Source organism: Planococcus citri, chromosome 4, assembly GCF_950023065.1.
Source record: "Planococcus citri chromosome 4, ihPlaCitr1.1, whole genome shotgun sequence".
Taxonomy (NCBI): Eukaryota; Metazoa; Arthropoda; class Insecta; order Hemiptera; family Pseudococcidae; genus Planococcus; species Planococcus citri.
In genome coordinates, this window is record NC_088680.1 from 33461379 (window position 1) to 33487273 (window position 25895).

The 25895-nt window shown below is 33.7% G+C and overlaps 1 protein-coding gene across 1 annotated transcript in view; it reads left to right on the top strand.

The window, feature by feature from the left end:
* The first annotated feature begins 16531 nt into the window (after positions 1–16531).
* Dbx overlaps positions 16532–25895 on the top strand; it is a 46854-nt gene continuing 37490 nt past the window's right edge. Inside the window, exons 1-3 of the mRNA XM_065364566.1 lie at positions 16532–16885; positions 23747–24473; positions 24565–24951. Of these exons, the coding sequence (XP_065220638.1) occupies positions 23852–24473; positions 24565–24951 (1009 nt within the window). The 5' untranslated portion in view covers positions 16532–16885; positions 23747–23851. The remainder of the gene's footprint in view (positions 16886–23746; positions 24474–24564; positions 24952–25895) is intronic.

Sequence of the window (25895 nt, forward strand, 5' to 3'; positions counted from 1 at the left end):
TGCTTCGAATCGAGAGCATGCATATCAAATTTCAGATTTAAGCTCAATTGTATTGTATAGTTTTTTTTTTTCATTTTCAGTCCAAATTTCATTTCTGAAAATGTCCCAAAATTCAAGAAATAAACTCAAAAACCTGAAATTCTGCTTGATGGGTATTTTTACATGTTCTTCTGATTTAGGTTTGCTTGGACTGAAGATTTTTACAGATTTGTATACCTGTCTTGTGTGCCAAGTGCCTACAGTGTTTGTCAAAAAATTGAAATTTTGCAAAAAAAAGCTTATTTTTTGCCTTGTAGAATTTTCAAGTTGTCAATCAAAGTCAATAAATTAGGTGGATATCAATATAAAGGAAATTTATGTGGTCAGTTTCTTATTCTAATTAAACTTTCAAGGTGTTTATAACTACCAGAAGGAATTTCCTCGAATATTCAAAAATGGTGAGGGCCTGAGGGGGTGAGGAAACTCAACATTTCTTCAGACCTTTTTCATTACTCAAAAAAAAACATTTAAGCCTAAAGGACTAAAACTTTTTCTTAATTTAAAAATTTATAATTTTCAAATTTTCAAGTTTTTAACCAATTTTTTAGGTACCAAGAGCTTTTTGGTATAAGATAGTGAAATCCGCGCTTTCTCCAATTCGGACGAAACTCACCAAAAATGTTAATTTTGATGTAAAACCATCCCCAAAATTTTTTTGAGTCGACCCCCCCCCCTCCATCTCCAGAAATGTGCCCATGCATGCCCAAAATTCAGAAAAACAAAACAAAATTTTCAAGCACGAGAGACATTTGCTAAACACCACAGTGGAGGGGTCCTGTCGGGGGAGGGAGGAGTCAAAGGAGAGTCAGTCCCTCCCCCTTTCAAAATTTTGTTATCTGACCGTTTTTGGGATCACTCATTTCAATACCTACATATTTTTTAAAAAGGGCTACATTCAAAATTATTTTTTCAAACATTTCAAGTTTCAAGGAAAGGGAAGAAGTTTAGCATTTTCCAGTTTTTTTTCAACTTTACATGACATCATTCAAGAAATATTTTTTTGAATACTTATCAAAATTCTAAAAGAAGAAGAAAAAAAAAGTATAAAATTTTAATGGATAAAAACTGGAAAAAAGTACAGGATAACATGAAAAAGTAAGAAAAAAGCAGAAGAACTTTCAAAAAGACACTTCTTCAAATATTTCAATTTTTGATGAATGAAATAGGAGATTGCATTTTTCAGGATGAAATGGTTCAATTTTTACGAAAGGGTACCTAGAATAAATAATGGTAAAAAGTGAGATATTTTGGAATTTTTTGCAAAAAAAAAAAAAAAATGCAGAGCAAAAAAGATTACCACGACATGTGTACAAAAAACCGGATAAGGTAGGATTGTTGGACACTATGTGATCCTTTTTCTACTTTGTTTTTCTAAAGCATTCTCAAGTTTTTCAATTTCAACATTTTTTTGTTGACTCATCATCAGAATAAAAACCCATCGTTTTATAAAATGAAAAAATGTACCAAATTGTACCATTTTCCTGGTTCCATTTTTTTTTTTTTTTTGATTTTTGACTGACTGTAAGTTTAAGAATAAAGATCCCAAAATCATTGATTTTGAGCATTTTTTTTTTTACCAAATCATGGGGATCGACGTGATAGCTTCCAAAAAATTTCATCTGCCCGTGTTGAATTTTCCGAAATTATGATAAACTGATGGAAAAATGGAATGTCCAAAGCTATTCAAGAATAAGAAACCCTTATTTTCGATCAGTTTTTAAATTACAATCACTCATTAGAAGCGCAATTTTAATTTTGACAATTTTTAAGGCCCAAATTTTTCAAAAAAAATACCTATTGTAAAAAATGTGAAAAAACACCTTCAAAACAACATAGTAGCGAGAATATAGCCTAATGGTGGAAGATTTCCAGCAAAGCACCCAATTGCACATTTCGAGATCTTGAGGTATTTTTTTGAAAAGAAGTTGACCACGAAAACCCACTTTTTCTCACCTATGTCAACAATGGACATTGGACACCACAAAAAGTTTGGTTAGTGAGGATACGACTTGAAAAAAAGATTTTCTAAATTTTAGCTCTAGAGCTACTCAATCACTGATTTTTGAATTTTAGAGTATTTTTTGAAAAAAAAACTCTGGCTCAAAACTGCGCCTTTTTTTTTATGTACTTACACACTTACCTATATGTCAAAATGGACCCCTAAAGACATTGGTTGATTAAAATAAGACCTGAAAAAATTTTCCAAGCTGTTGATGCTGTCTAATCGCTTATTTCAGAATTTTTTGAGTATTTCTTTTTTTTTAAAAATGTAGAGGTAGTAGACTCGAAAATACTTTTTTTTTCACACATGTCAAAACTGGTTCTAAGAAATGCATTCTCAGTCTAATACAACCTAGACAGAAGATTCCTAAAGTTGTAGCTGTCCAATCGTACATTTCGACATTTTGAGGAATTTTTTTTTGTTGAGGAAATTGTATTCTTAAAAAATGCCATCATCCTCACTAACTTATACCTACTTACACCAAAATGAAGCCTATAAAAAATGGCAGGTAATCACTAATCAGTCATTTTGATTTATTTTCATTGGTTCATTCAATTTTTGGGCTGATTTGGAGGATCCCCAATTTTTCATTTAGGCAGCTGATGGAATTTTTTTAGAAGCTACCTATATCTATGGATTCCCGTGCTCTGGTAAAAATGTATGAAAAAAAATCAATGACTATGTGATGGAAAAGATTTCCTCTTGAATTCTCTGTTGGACTGCAGATAACTTGAATTTGCATTGTAAAAATCTTTTACCTTCGCAGCTGTTTTTCAAAAATTTTAATATTTTTCACAATTTTTACCATTTTTGATGATTTTAATGCACACAGATAAGTATGTCGTTTTAATTGAATTTGAAAGATTTTTTTCATCATTTCGCTTTCCTCTTGATTATTGGTCAGTTCCACCTAAGGCCATCAGAAAGGTTAGCTTATTTGTAAATAAAAATTCACAATAAATAATTCTTAGAATTTTCACTCCATGTTGTTGCATTTTTTTTGTGGTTTTTGCTGTTTCAGGATTCATTCATCGCCATCGAGAATTGTTTTTAGAGTTTTTAACTTCGAATCCACATCATGGAAAATTGGGCGATTAACTACATCACTTCGAATCACAGTTTCAGGAATAAATATCATCATGAAATAAATTCCAATCAAAGAAGAAAGACAAGAATATCAGCGAGAAGGATCTCGAAAAAATGTATGTATAAGTATCCCTCTTGAAACCTCACTTTAATGGATATAATTTCACTTTCACCCATAACATTTATATTTACCACGAGTTAATGACGAATTACCCCTCCCCCTCCCCCTCCCTCTTCAACCACCCACCAATGTAATTTAATCCTTCGCCAACCCTCCGCCAATTTTCTCAATTAGGCTCCATTTTCGGAACTTAAATCATCTTAAATGATTTCTTTAGCCCGAGTCACCCTAAAAATAAGAAAAACAGATCCCCCTATTTTTAAAAAGTACGTGATTGCGTTAAGAGATCTTCATTTTTACCACATGTACGAGTCAAGACTGACGATGAGAGGGTAGGTAGGTAAGGAACACGGCATTTCGTCGGATTCGTCAACGCGATGAGAGAAGAAATAACTGGAAAATGGTGCGCTTTCGCCTCTTTCTTTCGGGCCAAGGGGAGCCGAGTAAAATGATTATAACGCGTCGCTGAATTACGTATAATCGGCAAATATAAATTTACTTCGAAAACATAAGCCCCGAATAACGCCATTCAACGGCAAGAGGCTAAAGGAGGATAGGAACGGGGGGGTTTTCATTTTGAAATATTAATATTAAGAGTTATTAGCGTTTAGAGCGCGCTCCGGCTCCCTTTCGAATCAAAAGTTGAAGCAGGGCGTTGGGGTAAGACGGGCTGAAATTTAAGGCAGAAGCAGCGCCACCACTTGCAGAATTAAACGACAAAAACCACCACGTTCTTGCCGGCCCTCTCGCCTGCGCCTCGCGTTCGCCTCGGGCTCCTTATGGAAACGACCGAGGATCGACGACGACGACGGCGGCGGCAATCGCACACATCAATGAGCTAATTCCTCGTTTCCGTTACCGTATACAGCACGCTCTGCGCTCTGCAATCTTCTCAATCTCGACGTCTTCATCGTCCTCATCGTCGTCGTCGTCGTCGTATCTTTTTCTCGTTCTTTAACGTTATTTTCCATTTATATCGATATGTCCCTGTAACATTGACACTGCTGCAGATGGCGAATCTGCGACCCCTCCGCCCTCGCACTTCCCTCCCCCCTACGAACCCAAACACCCGCGAATCCAATTAAATTATACATAACGAAATTAATTTCATCCTATTCGACCCGGTTCACGGTGTTTCGAAGCTTTCCCTTCTTTATTACGCGTATATTACGCTAAACGCTATACCTTATACTGTATAACTCACCACCACACGCTCTGCTACCATGATTGGAGCTGATTTTCAAAGAATCAATTTGCCCGTGGTGTGGCCACACAACTAGTGCAGCAAAAAAGCTTCTCTGCTTTAGAGTTTAGAGACGACCACGACGACGATAAATATTAACACGTAAGAATATATTTATCGATTTTCCTCTCGAATACATCTTTTATTCATTTTGGTCTCTATTTCACCTTGTTTTTTTACCGCCTTTAACGTATACCTAAGTTGAGCTTAATACTCGGAACGTTATAGAAAGCTCAACCCAGATACTTATGGCCGGGCGTCAAACGTTATTATTTCGATATAAGTACGAGTATAGCTACGTATAGTTATCTACGTTAGGAAAATGTGACATTTTTTTTTTACTATGGTCGTCGTCACTTCGGACTAGTTTTTCTTTTTTTCTTTTTTTTCTCTGTGTATAGTCACAGTATCCTCGAGTCAACGAAACGATTAGGGTGAAATTTGAGGCTTAGCGTATCCACCATAAGGCGTCAATTGGTACAAGAATGAAGCGTATGTATCGGAAGTAGTAGCACTTTAAGGGGACTTGAAATTGTGCGTAACAGATGCGTTTGACGCCTCGTGTATTAAAGGGTCACAGGCATATTTTTCAATTTTTTTCTTTTTTTTTACTCTTCTCGGTTCGTTATTCTTCTTCTTTTTTTCTTTTTCGATTTTTTTATTTTTTCGTACCTGGTTTATAATGTTTGAATGGTGAAGTTTGTAGTAACGAAGTGATAAACGATATAAAAATTTTGAGATTGGACGATTTATTCGTTTGTTTTGGTGTTTTCGATAATTTTGGATTGATGTATTGAAAATTTTTAATGATTGCTGGGTGCATTCGATTATTCATTTGGCTTTCAAATTTTATACATGTTGAACTGGATGATCCATACGTTCAATTTTTTGCTTTAAAAATTATTTGAAAAAATATGTACCTACCTAAGGGATCGAGAATAATCAGTTGAAATGTCTAATTTCAGTTTCAACGAAAATTGTATTTCTTAAAACAACTTGTTTTGATGGTTTATACCCCTTTTCTCCCTCAAATCAGCATTTCAGCTGATGTAATAATTTTTTCAGTTGTTGAAGAATTTTTGAAAATCGAGAATTTATTATTTTTCGTGAAAAATGGTCAATTTTTTCGGAAAAGTACCTGATATTTTATTACCTAATGTAGGTATGTTTTTTCTGTAAAATTGAACAATAGTTTCTCTCCAATTTTTGAAACATGTACTAAATTCAAAATTTCATAGTTCCAGCAACATTTAGCTCATCACATGAATTATAATTTTTTGATTTTCAAAATTAAAAAAAAAAATGAAAACCAAAGTTGATTTTCTTTTACTTTTGAACTTACCTACGTTTGAAAAAGTCTGAGCTTTCGGAGAAGCCAGCTCTAAAATTGACCATTTTAATCGATTGGAGGTTTGTCAAATGTCCAGCCAGTTTGACCATTATTTTGGCTTTTAAAAAAATTTGAATACGGTAAAAAAAATCACTTCAGAGATGTTCCTCTAAAATTCGCTGCAACTGTGAATTTTTGGATTTCAAATATTTCAGATGCTTTTATCTTTTAAACTCACTCACGTCAGGAAAAAAATTTCGAAAATTACGCAGAAAATTAAAAATTCTTAGAGGCTCCAAACTGTTTGAAAAATATGATTTATTTGTTCAAAAATGCCTCAAATGCCCAGCCTGCAGTTTGACTGTTTTTGGCTTTTAAAAAATTTGAATCCGGTAAAAAATTCACGTCTGAGAAAGTCCTCCAAAATTCGTTGCAACTGTGAATTTTTGGATTTAAGCAATTTTTCAAATGCTTTGATCGTTTGAACTCATTCAGGAAAAAAAAATCGAAAATTATGGGAAAATTAAAAATTGTTAGAGGCTCGAAACCGTCGGAAAAAACGATTCTCCTTTTTTTTTTTTACGAGGGCTCATATCTCTCCTTCAGGGGAACATCCTGGGCTAAAAAATTTCTGGGTGATTTAATTCAGATTGCATGAAAGTCTGCATGAAATTTAGGTCACTTTAATTATTATTCGGTACTCACAAGGAAACCACTCAAATTGGGGTTCACTTCAATTTTAATGAAATCAAATTTCAAGTGTCCATGTTTATTTCGGCACTTCTAGCGAATTTTTGAAAATTTAAAAAAGCTTATTCACTTGAATTAGGGCAAATTATCACACTTTTCCATTTTTTTTTTGCTTTTTTGAACGAATAAATATATAGTCTCTTCATTTTAAATTTCACTCATTTCCCCTCATCCAATTGCTCAAAAACAATCACTTTTTTGGGCCATTCGGAGAATTTCACAGTAAAAATTGTCTAAAATAGATCGAAAGGGTCCCAAATAGGCTCCTAATCAAAATTATCAGTGTCAAAGAGTGGATTTTTTTGTCTTCTAGAGAAATAAAAATTCTTGGCGAAAATTGGAAACTCTGTGGCGACTTTAGAATGGTCAGAAATTGTATTTAATTTTTTTTTTTTAGTAGTGCCTACGTGGTTTTGGAAAAACCGATTTCGACGTTATTTTTCGAATTCATTGGTCAAAAATTCATGTTTGAACTGGAACATCTGCAATTTCATAGAATCGGTCCAAATCAGTCTAGATGGTCAGCAATAAGCACTTTACCAAAATTGCAGGAGCTAAGATTCATTCGTGGTCTTTCTTAAGTCATTAAGAAATTTCTCGAAAAACTAAAAATCAGCTCGAGGGTTCAGAATAATGTCAATAATATGGTTGTAGGTTCTGATTTTGAGCATGTATCAAAAGGGAGTTGAAATGAAATAATTATTCGGGCTTGTTCGTTTCAATCCTCAAAAAAGTAACTAAGTTGGAAATTCGCCTGAAATAGCAGTTTTAAAAATTTTTTATCATTCAAAAATTCACCAGAAAATACAAAAATGAATTGGAGCTCCAAAAATTTTGGTAAGTACGTGTGCAAGGATGGGGAGGAAGAGGATAGGACAGGACACGCTCAGGCTCTCAAATTTTGCTCAGTTGAAATGCTTCACTGCTTGAAAATGCCAATTCGGATTGGGATTGTTTTTTTTTGCTGCAGCTGCTTTTGGTATTAAAATTTTATGTTTTTCAGTTGAGACATGCCTTAAAATTGTAAGAAAAAAATTAACGAAGAAAAGTTGATAATTTGTAACTTTTCAAATCATTTCGATCAAGTTTATTTTCGTTTTACAATATTTTGAATAACTTTCACATAATCTTTCACAAATCTTACCACTATTTTCTTGAAAGATTTTCGTTATTTAAAAAATTGGGAATTTAAAATGATCTTTTTTTTTTCATATTTAGGTCAGTGTTTATGCCAGACTTGAGTATTTTTTTTGTTTTTTTGCAATTTTTAGATGAGTTTACTCTCGAATTTTCAATTTTTTTTGTCAATTTGGAACTGTGTTTAACCTTGAAAAAGGGCCCTCTTTTCGAATAGATGAGTAATATTTTACTAGAGAAGCATTTTTAAGTAAAACTTTTTTTTTCATTAAAAATAATTGAAGAGCTCTATTCCAAAGTGGGTTAAGTCATTTTTTTCACCAAAAAATGCGTTTAAAATTTTTGTTGCTAAAATTTGTTCTGTTTCCAAAGGTCGGTGCACCTTTCCTTTCTTTGGACATAGGAATAGAGCTCTTCAATTGAAGAGCTCTATTCCAAAGTGGGTTAAGTCATTTAAAAAAAAAACACGTTTTACGGAGATTTTTACTTCAAAAGTGAGTTAAGTCATCGATTTTTCAAAGTGATTTTTTCTACAAGCAATTGTTCCATGTCCAAAGAAAGGAAAGGTGCACCGACCTTTCGAAACAGAACAAATTTTAGCAACAAAAATTTTAAACGCATTTTTTGGTGAAAAAAATGACTTAACCCACTTTGGAATAGAGCTCTTCAATTAATGTTAACTTTATAAAAAAATTTAAATTGGAATGCTTCGAACTTAAAATCTAAAGGACCACGTTGATTCGTTTTTAAGGGATTTTTATCAAAACTTGGTCCGAGTGAAGATTATAATTTCCTAGGTTAGATAAGTTTTTGTATCTGAAATTGAATGTTGTTTTAATTATGCAAAAATGAGAAGTAATCGACGCAAAATGTAATTGAAAAAATTATCAAAGATCACAGCTTTTGCTTTTTGAAGAAGATTTACTTGGTCATGCCTAGTTTTTTGAAAACAGACCTAGTTTTCTTGATGAATTTATATGGATTCCCAAAATCACGAGGGAAACTCTCTTGAGTGATTTAAAAAAAAAAGATCCGAAAAAATATTATATTTGGAATTTTTAGACAGACATTTACATACGAGTACTTGGCTTTTAAATACAACGTGCTCCAGAGTTCCAAAATATATGCTATATACTTTTTTACAGCTTTTAAAAATTACAAAAACCTCATGTCATCTTCAGATTCTACCCTAAAAAATTAATTTATAGATGTAAAAGCTGGGAATGGAATTTTATGAAGAGGGTTTTAATTATCCACCGTCTCGTGTACCTATTTAAGCTAATTGATCTTATTTTTAAGACGTCCCTTTGAACCTAATCTCGTGGAAAAATGATTGGGTCAACTATGTACATATAATCAGAAATATGAGGTGCAGTGTCAAAAACAGAAGTATACTTTACCTTGACTCAAAATTTCATTTCCATTCATTTTTTGAATATGTAGGCATGGCCTAGAAGGTACATTTTTCTATTAGTAGGTATACTAATAAATTCAAAGTCAACAATAAAATCCTCAATTATTAATGTTCTTCTCATACCAGGCTCAAAAAATATCCAGATCCGGCGAGCTCTTCAAATGGGCCAGAAGACTGCTATTCTCTTATATAACTCAAAGCATCATTCATCTCATCCTATCACGCCCCATCAATAAATCAACATTCAAGTTACCCATATATTATTTGAAAATTGAAAGCAAAGTCTTACTGCCCATAACAAAACTCTTCGCTGCGCACTTCGTTCTCAAATAAATCAAAAATCACCCTTTGGTTCCTCTGCACTTATTGGCGAAATTTTCAACTCAAGAAAATGAATAACTTAAAAAAGACATGGGGAATATTTGAGAATACATCAACCAGCCATGAGGAAGGTTAAACGTACCCTCGATATAAATACAACCCTGTTAACGTAGTGGGATAACTCGCGAAGAGGTATACCTACGAAAGAGATTGTACATAAATATAAGAATCGAGATACACAATAAGTATATAGATGAAATAGAAAAGAGTAAGAGAGAGTATGTGAGAGAGAAAACAAGATCGAATAAAGTCTACATGTACTATAGCCATATACATAATACATAATACATACTATATAGCCTATACTTCTACTACCTATATATCGCACTTTACAGTCTGATGATTTCGCTGAAAAGGGAGAGAGTTGTGTAAAACGTGATTGGCTTGTACTGCGAGCTTCGCTCGTTTAGGCTCCACCTCGCCCTGCTCAGTACGACCAAAGAACAGAATGAATACAACCACTCTCCTTTTATACCACTCGTCTTTTCCTTATATATTTTTCGTTTTTCCCAACGCCGCCGCCGACGACGCTGCAGCTGCGCTCTCTCATAATGTTAAATCAAAAATGGAAAGCCGTAAAGTTTTCGCTATTTTTTTTTCGCTTTCTTCAGCTTCGCAAATCGACAAGTATTGCGCTTTTTCATTTCTTTATAAACGGCGCAGCGCAGAATATCGCGAATACGAAAGCTGAATGCTCTTTTTGCGTAGGTATTACATATATTATTATTCGTACCATATAATATACGAATCGAGAATCGACTGAGAAGCTGGTAATTTTCTCTATGTGTTCAGTGTTCAGATTCGTCCCCCCGAAAGTTTATTCTCTGTAGGCAACATCAATTCGCCCTTCCTTCGCGTACCCCTCAGCCCTCATCGTCTTCATCATCGCGTTAAACTACAATATTTCAAGAAATTCGCACTCTCATAGCGTAAGACGTACCTAATATACCATTTCCCCTCCGATGCATCAGCAGCATTCTCTCGCGCGTTTGCTAAAAACCAACAGCCGCATTAAGCAGTTTAAACTCCAAAACCGGGGTAATGATCCGTGTAAATGTGACTAATTAATTTCATCAACAATCCAAAACAGATAGCCGAGCTTTTGGTACGCGAAATGCGCTTCATTTTGCCGTTTAAATTAACCGTGAAACGTGTGCAAAGATCGTTTCCCTAATAACCTCCCCTCGCCCCGCGTCGTCCTTCGTAATACCTCATAAGCAGCTCCGGTTTCTCGTTGCTCGGTATACTATACCTACAGCTATCGCGTAGAATTTTAAGAAAAATGAAAATTGAAGATTAACGCTCGTGATGAAGTATTTGCTCGTGCACGTGTATGTTGTAGCGTGGCTTATTTGCTCCTATACATGTATACTCCTCTGTCCCTAAGTAGAGTGTAAATGATGTACAAGATGACGTGAGCGTGATCTATGAAACTAATTGAGGACACGAGCAGAAGATGACTGAGGAATAAAATGGTGGTGTGGTGAAAAAATTTGCATAGCTAGGTAATAATTACCTATTTAATTTATGTATAGTGTTTACCAGCGAACGATAAAAGGTACGTAGTTCCAATTTTCAAATTACGAATTCGTATATTATCCAGGTTACTTTATCCAGATTAATTCCTTTTGATATAAAATCATTAGGTACCTACTTGAAAGTTCTGACCAATGAACTCTATTTAGGCGCATATTTGGATTTCAGTGATTTTTTTTTCAAATTGAAAATTCACTTCAATTTCAAAAAAAAAATCAAACAAAAAGATGACTTATTTTCTTGAAGAAGTTTGAAAAATTGCAAGAAAATCTGGTCAATAGCTGCTGCATATTTCAAATTGTCTTCTTCAACATCATTTTGAATTTTAGCAATTTCCCTCGTCGATTGTGTCGAACCTAATTTTCATCAACTTTCTGAAAAGTGGGTCCAAAATATTAGTGCTATTAAAATTGAAGTAGACCTATAACTGGCAAAAAAATTTAGAAAAATTGTGATCACCCAACAAACTTTGTATCGTATTTTCTTTTGCAATTTTTCCAAAATAATTGTGCCCCAAAATATTTTTTTTCTAATTGTATTTTTCTCATGTCCAAAGTAAGCTTCAAAATACCGGACTAGGAAAATCAAAATACTGATGAAAAATGACGACGAGTTTCCAGGTTGCAGCTACACCGAATTTTTCACACTTTTTTCCAAAAAAAAAGGATTGAAGAGCACTATTCCAAAGTGGGTTAAGTCATTTTTAAAAAAAACACGTTTTACGGAGATTTTTACTTCAAAAGTGAGTTAAGTCATCGATTTTTCAAAGTGATTTTTTCTACAAGCAATTGTTCAATGTCCAAAGAAAGGAAGGGTGCACCGCCCTTTTGCAACAGAACAAATTTTACATTTTAGCAACAAAAATTTTAAACGCATTTTTTGGTGAAAAAAATGACTTAACCCACTTTGGAATAGAGCTCTTCAATTGTATCCCTAGTTTTTTTTTTTGTAGAAAATTGGTTTGAAAACGACAAGAAAATTGAATACCTTTGAATCAAACATGGAATTCTCCCAATTTTTAAGAATGCGGTTTCGACGGTTTCGAGTTAGTGGGTACTGGGTATAGGATAGGTAGATACCTATAGACTGCCAATCTCAAGTTTCACCAATCTAACACCATTCTACTGTTATAGAGGCGTCCAAAGTGTAGGGTTGGTATTAAATTCCTCTAGGTTTAACTCCAAGATGCTAAAATTTTATCCTGATGCACTCGATGGAGCTGCCGGAGCTGCCGAAAGTACTGACGATGATGAAAATGAAGATGATCCTATAAAGAACGTTGTGAACCAAAGCTAGATAGCAAAAAATTATGAGAAAATTAATGACCTCAAAATGTCGAATTCTTCGGTCAACGCCTAAGCCTCCTCCCTTCCGTGGCTTCCGTGCGAGCTCAAATTTTGAATTTTTAAAAACATCTTGTTGAAGTCATTTTGCCACAACTTTTGGCTAAACTCTATCAAATTTTCAAAAAAAATTGAAAACGTCCCTCTTTATAAGTCACCTGCTCCTCCCCTTTTCGCCAAAAATCTTTGAAAGATTAGTATTTACCTATTTAGATTTAGAAATGCAAAAGGGATGGAAAAATTGATAAATTGAAATTTTGGATTGAAAAATTGAGATTTTCCAAGTTCTGGTTTTTTTTCTTTCCTGATCCCCGCTCCCCCACATCGCTTTGAACCAAAAATCATTAATTATTTTGAGAAAATAAGTTTACAAAAAATTTATTGCAAAAATAGAAAATCAATAATTTTTCTGGTGGTCTTTTCCAAAAGTTTTTTTTGCATGTTTTCGATAAAGATTCCAAAAGTTCAAAAGGAAGAGGTGTCCATTTTTGTCAAATAAGTATATACCTACTCGTAAGGGTATAATTTTTAGAATTTGGAATAACACCTAAAAACGTTATCTTTTTTTCCTATTGCTCCTACAAAAAAAAAAATTCTAATAAAAAACATTCCCGTTTTCCCTCAAATTCGAACACTTTCTCTCAAAAAATCCTTAAAGTTCTGATCTTGGTTCTTACGAAAATTTTTAGAAATAGAGCAACATTTTTATTACAACAAAATGTGTTTAAAATCAAATTCCTTTGCGAAAGAGTAGTATGCTGATGCTCGTAATTTTTCTCACTCCTCCTCCATTCATGTAAACGTAGCCTCCCCCTCCCCCACACAAAAAATTAAAAATATTGTTCGAACCAAAAAAAAAGTTTAAATAAGATTTATTTCTCGGAACCTAATCTACATTTTCAGTTACCTACAATAAAATTTAATTTTAAAAGCAACTGCTGCTCCTCAAATAAGAAAGATTTTTGAAAATCATTAACATAATCGTTGAAGATTATACGCTCACGGTATATATTATTTGTGAAAAATGTATTGTTTTTGTTTGAAATACTAAATGGACTCAAAATTGATCCCATTTGGGCCCCAATCTCGAAAATAAGCAGGTTTAGCGCTGGGGAAATTGCATTTTTAGCGAGAGCTCGCCTAAGCCTATTTTCCAAGCAAAACATTTCACTTCCCCGATTTAATTCACAAAATCGTTTTTTTCAAGTCAAAATTTTTGTTATTTTGAAAAGAATTTAGTAAAATGAAAAAAAAAAAAAAAAACACAAACAAATAGACAATTTTTATAAGTACTTTCGACTAAAAATTAATAAATAAAAAAAAACAAAATAAGGAAAAAAATGAAGTTTGGAAAAAAAAGTAGGTAGCACAAAACTAGAGAATTTTATCGAAAAAGCAGGATTTCAGCAGAAAATTGACAAAAAATATTTCAATGAGGAGGGGGAGAGGGGCGTGAATTTATTCAAGTCAACATTTTTGTATTTTACGAAAAGAGAACTTTAAAAAATGAAAAAAAAAACATAAATGGAAAATTTATAGGTTTGATAGAAAAATTGGGAAAAATTAAGACACTTGAAGAGTCCAGGGAAAGAACCAGGTAAGTCACTTTTTCAAACTTTTGAGTTACGGCGTTTTGAAGTATCAGAATGCTCCAATTCTGTAGGGAATTTGAATTTCATCAAGGTAATGACTGGAAATACATCACACAACATCCTACAAACACAACTTGAGGCATTGTTGAAAAAAAATGAAGAGATGGGCCAGTCACGACTTGAAAAGTCACTCTTTTCGTGAAAAAATCAAGCAAAAAATCGAAAAATCAGTGTTTTGCAACTACTCGAATTCGATAAAAATCGATTATTATGATGACATAATGAAAAATTTTTGTATTCTAAATAGTTAACGATGTTGAAATTTTCTTCCTATCGCCTCACATTTGGTCTCGGCTCATTTTTCTCCTCTCCTCTTTTTTTTAAAGGCCATTTTAACCATGAAAAATAGATTTTTTTCAAAATCTAAATGGACTACATTTTTCTACTCCTCAGTGTGAATTTAATTCAACCCTAAACTCATTTTTGAAAAAAAGTGACTTACCTGGTTCTTTCCCTGGACTCTTCACTTAGCGGGAAATTTTTCAAAAATATTTTGATGTAGGGGAGGACAGAAATTTATTCAAGTCAAAATGTTTGCATTTTAAAGAGAATTTAAAAAAATAGAAAATACCAAAACTTTTAGCAGGAAATTTTCAAAAAAATATCATTTTGATTAGGGGGAGGGGGAGAGAAGGACGTCTAATTCTTCATGAATTTAGTTTTCGTCAAATTATTGCTCAGTGTCAACAACATTCAAATGTGATGCTTACAAAATTTGGAAAAGCTCACTTCGATGAACTGGGTACGACTCGAGGAAGACTATTTATAGGTATTGACTTTTTTATAGCAAGAATCATTTTGAAAAATAGTTGAGAGGAGGGAGGGAATCTACAAACCCTGGAATCTCGGAGTCTTCATCGAAAAATGCACCAAAATCTGTGGTGTTATGTGCTGAAGATATTTGTACAAATTTTGAAGAAAACCTGCATTTTTACATATTTGGCGATTTTTATTAACTAGGTAAGTGTATAGGTAGGTATTCTGAGTTTTTGAGTCGTTTTAAAAAACGATACGGAAGTAGGGTTCGTACCATTCAAAAATGATTTTGAAATATTTTTGTGCATAAATCAATCTATGTAAAATATCACAAGCGAGTGGTTAGTTCGAGTTAGCACTTAGCAGGTACAGACGAGTTCCATTAAGGCCCTTTTTATGAGATGATTTTCTTGAAAATCTACAGAAAATCTGAAAATCCAATAATGGAGAGACCTTAGAAGAACTACTCGAAAATGTGGCGAATTGATTTGGGGCATTGGAAATTTATATTCACATAAATCAAATTTCTACTTTTTGTCGTAATTTTAATTTTTTTTCTGAATAAAAATTGAGCCCAATTTAAATACGTAGGTACATAATAAATTCAGCACCTGAAATTTAGATATTTAGATCTTCTTTCGATTTTTCTTCGTAAGGTCTTGAAAATTTCCCTAACAGTTAGAACGTTTGCTTCACTTGTTAGTTATTAGGACGTCATTGGCATTATACAAGCTTCTAGCCCGAAATTTTGAAGGATCCTTTTAATTGAACCTGAGATGTTCGTTAATTGAAGCAAGTAGTCTATTAAATAATTTCATGGATTTGAAAATTCTATCAGAAGGCCTAATCCTCCAATATAGAGTTGCCAAATAATGAATCAGTAACTTCGAAAAAAAAAAAAAACGAAAGAGAACGCATTTCTGGGCCTACTTTTAAAAAATGAAGGAAAAAAGCACTCGACTTTTACGCGTAGAAAATGAGGCTTTCTCCGTGAACTATCAACTATAAGAATACAGGATGATTCGATTTCAGGGTTTAGACTCCAGATACATACGTGTAGGCACGTTGTACACGCACATACTATTATCACCATCACAAAATAAAATCTTCCAAAGGATGGTAAGAAGACTCGTACATTCGAATTTCAAAAGGACAGCGCAGTTTATAAGAAAATTTCACGTGATAATGTACCCGACGACGACGACGACGACAACTACAACTACGACTATACGACTTGGGTGTGTGGAGCAGAGACAAGAATCCACAGAGAAAGAGAGAGAGAGGACAAGAACGACGTCGGCAGGCAAAAAGCCATTTAGCAGTCGAGTATCTTTAGTGTAGAATTGCAAAAAGGAGCATTGAGGATAGGATACAGAAGGGAACGAGAGCCAGAGAACGAACGAGGGATGAAGTGAAGAAATAATAAAAATTCTATAAATTCAAAGTACATACTGTTTAACAGTTTGAAGAATAAGTTAGTAATATAATTCGATTATTATGATGGGGGACACGCGGCGCGGCCAAGGTACCTATACATAACCGGATAGGGTGAGGTTCGAGGGAGCTATATAAGAGTGAGTACGCGTCGTGCGCCCGCTTAAAGAAAAGCAAAAAGGTGGAGCCGCGTTGTAATAAAAAATTATATCCGTTTAAACGTTGGTCGGATGAGTGAAAAACAGGCCTGCCCCTTATACCACTTATATACAACTATTCTGTATAGTGTACGGATAAACCTCGCGAAAACACTTCGGTACTCTTCGGCTATAATCATCGTGGTGCGTGGATGCTGTGCCTGTGCAAAGGAACGTACTTACGAGTATATCAGTTTATACAATTATCATATCGCGGGTATGATTTATACCGCGATTTCGTACCAATATTTGTACATATTCGCGGTCATTTTTATTCGTCGATTGTCGCTTGTGTCTCGGTTAGATTTTACGCGATTTTTGAACTAGCTGTGTGGTGCGGTGGAGTTCGCGGAGTGTGATTTTCTATTCGAGGTTTTTCGTAATTTCGTATACCTATTTACTTGGTTTAATCGGTGTTTTGATATGGTTTCGGGTGAGGCGGGTGTCGTAATTTGGGTTTTTTGGTGAGTTTTTTTAAAATTATTGTTGTTGTTTTTTTGTTACGTTCTGTAATTTTTATTAAAATTTATAGATTGAAGGTACATCGTTGATGAAATGTTTCAGCGAAATTTCGTTTTCTATTCTATATTATGCCTATTTAAATTATGAAAATTTCAATAATCTATTTTCGGGCCAATAATAATCATCATTATTACAACTACGTGTTTGAACATTTAATAGTTGATACCTATGAGGAAATAAAAGCTATAAAAATTGAAAAGCGAATACCTATAGTTAAAGTTTCTGTAGTGTTATCACAAGAACAAATTATAGGTATCAGTTGACCTTTTATGAGTAGATAGATTACTTTATGAAGCTAAAAAAAAAACACTCTAAATCCTTCAAATTGGATTTTGACATTTTAATTCTTTCGTGTCCATTTCTCAGAACAAATAGGGTTGACTCAAAATCATCTGTTTTGAATTTCCAATGAAAAGTTTTATCGAAATAAAAACTCCTCGAAACAGCAAAAAATTCTGTTTGCTCTCTTCATCAATGTCTTTTGTAATTTCAAATTTCAATACTAAAGGTACCGGATTACAATTTTGTGTTTGTTAGATATTTCGGAGCTCATTTTGTTCTCAAATTGAAAATTTTGATATTTTTAAAAGCAAGAAGAATGTACCTACCTCGTATAAAAAGGATGGAATTGAAAGGTTCGTTCTGATTTGAAAATTTGTACAGAAAATTGCTTATCAAAGTTCTAAAAAGTTTCATCACAAACCTTTGGTAAATGATCCCTAAGACATCTTAGCACCTATTTAAAGAAATGTGTGAAATTATTTCAAAAATTCAGTTCGAAAGTTGATTTAATGGCTGCAGTTGAAAGAAAAAGTTACGCCCAATTTATTCATCAACTAGAAGAGAATGTGCTAGCAAATTCTGTAAAGCATTAGCTCTTTAGTGAGCTCTACTGAAAAAAATTTCACAACATCTCAGGCGTAGACTGAGACTGTCCTATGATGTTAGCGTAATGATCGCTGAGGTTCCTCGAATGCTGAGAGGTCTCAGAGAGACTCTTACAAATCGAAATGGCTCCAGTTAAAGCTATCATTGACTGTTATTAAATTCATTTTATCGATTCCTTTCTCATATTATATAGGTTTGCTGCAAAATGGTCTTGAATAAATTTCAAAATGTAAATAATTATTCGAAATGGAGGTACGTATCTCAAATCAAAAAAATACATTCCTCTTCTTTGAATGAAAAACTTAATGCTTCACATCTTTGTTTCTGATCATTTTTTGTAGGACCTTCAGTTCTTGAAAATCGATTTTTTTAACTCGCAGATTTGAAGAAAAAAGACGATTTTTATAAGACAATTTATCGACTTTTGGAAAAAACAAAAAATACTTCAAAAATTGAAGAGGAACAAAATTATGGAGCAAGAAATTTTTCATTCGTAGAAAATGATTGATTTTTTTAGGAGCTTTTTGTTCAAAATTTTGAGCTCTTCATTGATAGATCTTTTTTTACTGATCTTTGTTCTTTTAAATGGGCCTTTTTGCAAATTATTCAAGTTGAGAATATTTGTTCTATGTCTTTTCCATCTCTCTCCTCCTCCTCCTCCTCCTCCTCCTCCTTCTTTTCCTTATGAATTCAATGTCATTTTGACGGAGGGCCAATTTTTACAACCGCCATTGCCTGATGAAGTTTCTGACACATTCTCATTCCTTTTTCAGTTTCATCACTAAATGAAATTATTTTTCAACATTTTTTTATCAACTGCACTTGAGTTGGCCTTGAGGATATAATCACTTACTGCATACATTTTTGATTAAAACATAAACTTCTTCGTATTTTCATCCCTCTCCCCTCCCTAGAATGTACATTTTTTCAACTTTATTGCCTTGAAAAAATACAAAATGAGAATTACAATCTAATTTTTCAGAATCTTTCAGAACTTTTGGCAGAAGAATCAGCTAGAAAAATAAGAAAATTGGGGACACCATAAAATTTAATTCTCATCGCGAAACATTCAGATAATTTTTTCTGAGTCGCAATCATGAAATTAAGAATGGTAGGGATGGTTTGAAAAAATTGCATAATTTCCACCTTCCGAGTTTGGTTTCTTGAAAAATTGTCTCCCATTTGGGATTTTTAATCGAAATTTTTAAAAATAGGCCTACAAGGTATGTAACTAAAAAGGTTGCATAAAAAATGAAGTGAAGATTTAGGTAGTATACATAATAACCAAAAGCATTACAAATATGACCAGTTCTTCGGAATTTTTGGTTATTTTGAAATTTTCAGCACTCCCCCCCCCCCGCCTTTAATTCTAGTTAATCGCTTAAAAATGTAGAGAAAGAATTCCGATGTTTTCCTCACTATATTTTCACGAATAGAAATTAACATCTTTCATAATTCACTCGGTGTTTGATTATTTTGGAATTTTCAACGCCCTCTCCCTCCTTTCATCTTTTTTTCAGTAGTGGATTTTCCTAAAAAACCAGAAGAAGATAATTTTTTTCTAGTTTTCTCAAAAAATGATAATATTACTCTAGAGAAAAAATTGTTGAGAATTTGAAAAATTGCAAGAAGCAGCTCGAGGAAAACAATTGAATTTTATATACCTATGAATTTGAATTCATAAAATTATTCAAAATGAACGAAAATGCCTCTGGATTAAAATTACATTTTCAGAATGGCTCCAGAAGAATCCAATAATGGTGTTGTTTTTTTTTTTTTGGTAATAAATCAAATTACGCAAACGCATTTGTGGACTTGGAATATTGTGGTTTTTTTGAATCCCTCTCTTCTTTAATCGACTTGCAGTTTTTCTTGAGTTGCCAGAATTTTGAAGTTCTCAACTTAGATTTGATGAGTATCTTCTGCGAGTTGAGGGGCTCTGAAGTCTGAGGATACATCTTAGAAAAAATTAGAATTGAAAGGGAAAATTTTGATAATGATTCAGCTGTTCATTTTATTCGCGAAGTTGATGCTTTTACCTGTGCGAGCTCGTCTTATGGGAATGTTGGAATACTCAAAAACTCTTATTTTTTTTTCAAAAACCTAGTATCATGTTGGAAAATTTGAAAGAGATCAACCATCATCAAATTTTGTGAAAAGAGCTCTTTCTCTTGTGATTCATAATTTTGATCGTGAAAAATTCAACTCTACATCAGTTCATTTTTCAATGCATATTTTTTCAAGAATATTATCTTTGCCATGCCCCCTTCCTCCTAAAAAAAATCAATTTTATCCATCCGTTTTCTCATGAAAAAATTACCTCGAACCACTTTTCAACGCGTGCCTCTCCTCCTCCTCCTCAAACGACAAAGTTTAGTGTCTTAAAATAATTAGCTGTTTTTACCAGATGTGAATACTCTTTTCCATTTTTCCTATTAATTTTTATATCGAACTAAAAAAAGCTACAGCCTTTTCAAAGTCGACTAATCAGAACTTTTGAAAGAATTGTGACCAACTTGAAATTACTGCAGACCCCCCCCCCCCCCTCATTAAAATCGGCTTATAAGAGTTTAAGTGTCTGTTTTAGAATATTCCAAAAAGTTCAATTTTATTTTAGAAAACTTTGAATCCTAGGTACTTTTTCTGAAAAAAGTATTTTGATCACTATAATCTCTGATTGAGGCCCTGGAATTTCTTCTCATTATTTATTCTAAAATAATGGTAGGTAAGATCCTACCAGAGAAATACATAATTCAGGGTCATGGGTATTTCAGTACAGGATGTCCTCACACAAAAAAGCTTTGAACTCCCCTCCCCTCCTCCTACACCCAAACATAGTCAAATTTTTGGAAATTCTTCCTCCCCATATTTAGAGCCCATTTGGTCTTTGAAGGTTTGAAGTTAAATAATTTTCAAAAAGTAATTCTGCGTCCTTAAAACCGCAACCCCAGGTAAATTTTAAAAAAATTAATAAAAATGATCCCACCAAAGATCCGCAACCCATAGAGGAAAAATAACAATTTTTGAATTACCCTTCATTACACCTTTGACCTGATAGTCATTTAAAGCCCTTCATCTCTCCTACAAGAATATTAAATGCTTTGAATTTAAGCATTTATTCTGCCGATGACTGCGATACATACACGTAGATATATCAGATCATGTCTGCTAATGACATAATGGTCTCTCGTGATAGAATATACCCCTTTTATTGCTCTGCTTGAACTTGAAATTGAAAGTAGATATACAAGGACCAGCGACAATATAAGGGTTTAACCGCTGTCTAAATCTCAATGGATCAACGTCGCTAACACAGTGTACACTGAACGATGCATAAGCTTTCGGATGATATGGGGTTTGCATACCGTACGTCGTCGCTCATCGCATCATTTGACCCCTCTTTAGACGCGTATAAAACTAATTTTCAATTTATCGCAATATAGAATAGTTTAACATAACAACATGATGATAAGCTGAAAGAGTAATGTAGCTCGAAACTATAGCTGTTTCAATAAAATTATTCGTATAGGTAGCTCTGGGCTATAATTTTTTAATTATTGATAAAATCGATTTGGATTTTTGAAATGAAAACGTGAATTGGTGATGAATGAAGAGGGAATTTTAGGTTCGAGTTTATCAAATCAATATACAAAACAAATAGATAGCAAGTGTCTGTATCAAAATGTTTTCCTTTTTTACTTCGTGGCCAACTCCGCCATTTGTTTTCAGCCAATATATCCCTCTCTAAAATATCAAAAATGCTTCAAATTAAAGTTTGAAGGAATGTCGCGGAGAAAGAAAAGAGTATGTTCATTGCTCAATTCATGAAACATTTGAAACTTGTAGGTAGGCAGGTACTGTGATTGTGAAATTTTATTTTAAGCTAGACACCGACTCGAAAGTTTTCCTACAGAAGGAATTTATCAATGCAAAAAAAAAATAAAGAAGGAAAAGTAGAAGCATTCATCAAGTATAATAGGTATACGAAAGAAAGTGACCAAAAACATGATTTCCACTGTAAAATAGGTAACCCAAAACATGTGCGTGCGTGTGGTTTTTTATAGTGGACTGAGTGTAGTAGGAGGGGGGGGGGGAGTTCTAATGAAGTATAAACCAAAAAAATTTCCCTCGATAGAACTTAATTTGTACATAGGTCTTTTTTTCTCATAAAATTCGCATTTACAAACATTTCTCAGAATAAAAGAACTGTTCAGAATTGAATGAGGTTTTCTGAATTTCTGACGGAAAATTATCATAAGACAGAAAACTTCAATAGGTAGCGTAAATCTTAAACTACAGCTCTACAGTTCAAAATCCAATTTCTCCAATCTTGTTTCAACACCATATACATTTTTTTCAATGTATACTCGACTCGATAGTAAATTCCAGTTTTGAAGTTTAAAAAAAACGGACTGGCAAATATTCCTCATTTAAAATATTAATTTTATCCATTGCTATAAAAATTTTCATTTTGGATGAATTGATGTTATTTTTAGGCCAAAAACAATATCCATGCTGAATAAATTTTGTTTCGTGATGGGAGAATTTATTTACGCTCTTATTTCAATTGATACGTTGTTTTAATTGTTTTTCACTCGATGGTCTCGAAATTTTGAACAAGATTTTGATTTCAATATAGGGACTGGGGCGATTAGGTAATATTATCAAATTCATAAACTTCAAGTTCCCATATTTCAGCTTTTTTTTTTTTGAAAAATTGTATTTAAAAATGCCCGAATACAGAGCGGATAATTTTTGCAATAATATAACTTGTATGTATGTCAAAATTTCTTAGCAATAATCACCCGTAGGCCTATATTTAATTTTTATAACAACGTTTCCAGAAATTGGATGCGATTCTTTTACGCATGTCGAGTATCTACATGACCTTTTTAGCAAGCCTCAATCAGCTTTGGTTCTATCAACTGCAAATACAGAAATTCAAATGCACCTGCTGAATCATTGTGGAAGGACTCAAAAAATTTTCAAGGTCAGAATGTTGTGAAAATTTTTCAATTTCTCCTTTCACAAGAAATGCCAATTTTTTGACATACTTAACATAATTTTTAGGTTTCTGTTTCGGTTTTTTCTTCCCAAGATTTTCACGGGTAACTAAAAATACATAATAAGCCATTACAGAAAATAATCATAATCGATTTTATATTTACTAGAAAATATTTTCATCGCTTCCTATCTTACTTCTCTCACAACTTGCTACATCATATCGTACAAATCATAATTATAATATGCCTAGGTATGATAAAAGAAACCCTAACCACGTTTTGGTCAACTAATAAACCAAACAAAATAAAACCAAAATCAGGTAGGTATTTTCAATTAAATCACACATCACGTTACACATATTTGTACACAAGCTATCTCTACCAAAAGTGGTGTTAAATTCGCGATATGCAATACCGTACACACGCGTTGAAAAACAAGGGCAGCGAAAATTAAAGGGGTAGAAATGTGCGACGTTTGTTGTTATTTATTGACACGCCTTTGAAAGACCTCCCTCACGCGTCGAACTTATTTTTGTAAGCTAATTTTACACGTTGTACCGCATTCATTCGCCGTATTGATACAGCCATTTGTACACATAGAAAACCAATAAATTAATTATCATAATTTTCGTTTGTAAAACACAGCTTCGAGCTTTCTATACTCGTATTTTCTATATTATACGTGGTGCGCCTTGCAAACACATTTATCCGATGAAATTAACATAAAACGGATATGTTTCCGGAAATCAGGCCACATAACGTGGAGAGAATCGAGCACAGTCGTAAGAGTCTTACTAATTCGTTAATTTGTCGTAATATCTACGGTGGTTATTATTATTTGTATGCACTCGTGTTTCAACTGCAGCTATTGCAATTTTACGTATTTATTTTGCAATTTTACTTGATTTTCAGGTCCAACCCCATCAATCAACCTGCTCGATCATGATTCCACGTCAGCACAATAATTGATCCTTCATCGTCGCAAATAAACACCAAAAAAACAAAAAATAAAGTGTGATGTTTCCAAACGTTTTAAACTCGCAATCTCTGCAATATTACAATAAATATATCACAGAGTACAGACACCACTACGAAGAGATCCTAAAACACTACTCGTCGTCCAAATCGAAAACCATCTACCAAAACCAAGACGCCATAATAGTACCAACACCTCCATACTTCGTAGAAAACCTGTTGAATGATAAAGCCGATAAAGAAGAAAGCTCCGTAGAGTCGCCTCTATCCTCCGAATACAACGACGACGTATCGCCTCAAAAAACGCCTCCCATGACGACCAATCATTTGACAAACGATGCTCGTGGTAATGCAGAATCGCCTCCAATGTCGCCCGTGTCGCAAGATGGTCATTACGTCGATGGTGCTTATCAGAAAACTGCCAAAAAATCAAATTCTTCGGATTTACCCAAAGATTACAGCGTGTATAGGACGCAGCAACAGTACAGGCATGTGTCTAGTTACGCCATCGATAGAATCTGCCCGAGTCCGAAAACGGTTGCTTCGTCGAATGGTACGAGTAGTCCGGTCGATTCGGAGAATCTGACACCTCCGGCTGTCGGTGAATATAATTCGTATTCCGAGGATGCTTACACGGCTACTCCTTGCTCCGAGAAATTATATGGTAAGTGGAGGAGTTTCTCAAAAAGAAGACTGTATTCAAGAATATGTTGGAGGAGAAAAAATATTCATACAATTGTGATTTGTTTTTGCAGATTCCAATTTTAGGCCAAGTATAGAAAACGACGACTCTTGGGAGAGTAATCGTAACAACATGATCAATTATTATAAATCTAAACCTCGAAGAAATTCCGAAAGTCAATCCGACGACGGTGACACGAAATGTAAAACGTCGTATGCCGATTCTACCGATATACCGCATTCCGAACCCGAAGAAGAATGTGGCCAGAGATCAGACAATAATAATCAGTGCAATAGTTACCTCGCCAAATCCAAGCACGAATGCGCTTTATCGTATATGAAAAACGAAGATGGACAGACTGTCGTCGTTAATCGGCCAGAGATACCAAATAAGCCGATACTTAAGTTTAGTGTGAATGCTATTTTAGGATCCGATCATGGAAAATCTGCCAGTAAGCCGGGTAAGTGTTGAAAATGTTTTTTCGCATTTAATGATATAGGTATGTAGAAAATTTATTCTTAAAAAGGGATCAGTCTGATGGAAAAGTTTTTTCACTTGTCAACATTGATATTTTCTGATGATGGAATTCGGTTTGAAATTTGTGTTTCACTGCAATATCAGCTGTCACTGAATCAAAAAGTTGAAAATAATACAGCTTCTTGTTTGTCCAAGAGCTTAATTTACTGTATCACAATCATGTCTCCTTTCTAACAATATTCAATCTCAGCTTGATTTTTGTCTTCTTTTTTTTTAAAACTGGTCTCAAAGGTTCATTTTCACCGATTCTGAGCACATTAAATTCCTCCTGTTCCTCTTTCTAAGAAATTAAATCGAACTCGTAGTAATCAGTAGGTATTGGGTAGATACATATTTGGTCAGTGTTGTCAACCCTTCGAATTTACTCTTGAAATTGAAAGATATTTCATGCCTTCTCAAGAACAACCAAGGATCTTTAGAAATCTCAAAAAATCTCAAGAATCCTCGAAAAATGATAATAAAGTTCTAGAAAATTCCATAGACTAATTTCTATAAACTTTACGGAAAAATGCATCAAAATTTGACTCAAAATTAAGTACATATCAAAAATTGAAAAATTTTTAACGTTGACCAATTTTTATGCTTTTGAGATCTCATTTTTATAATTTTTATATTCATTTGTACCTTCTAAAGCAATTAGAAGTGGACATTTTTTCACTCCTGGCGCAGAACCCGCCTACCACCGAAGTCAAAATTCCTCTTCACAGCCTTTTAGTAATTTGTAAGATGTGAAAATTTACTGGAATGGAGGGTGATTATAGTCAGACTGCACAAGTGTCAAAAAATTGATTAGGGGGGGGGGGGCGAAAAAAATTTCCAACCACAGATTACCACTTCAAAAACATGATGTGAGAAAGAAGTATACAA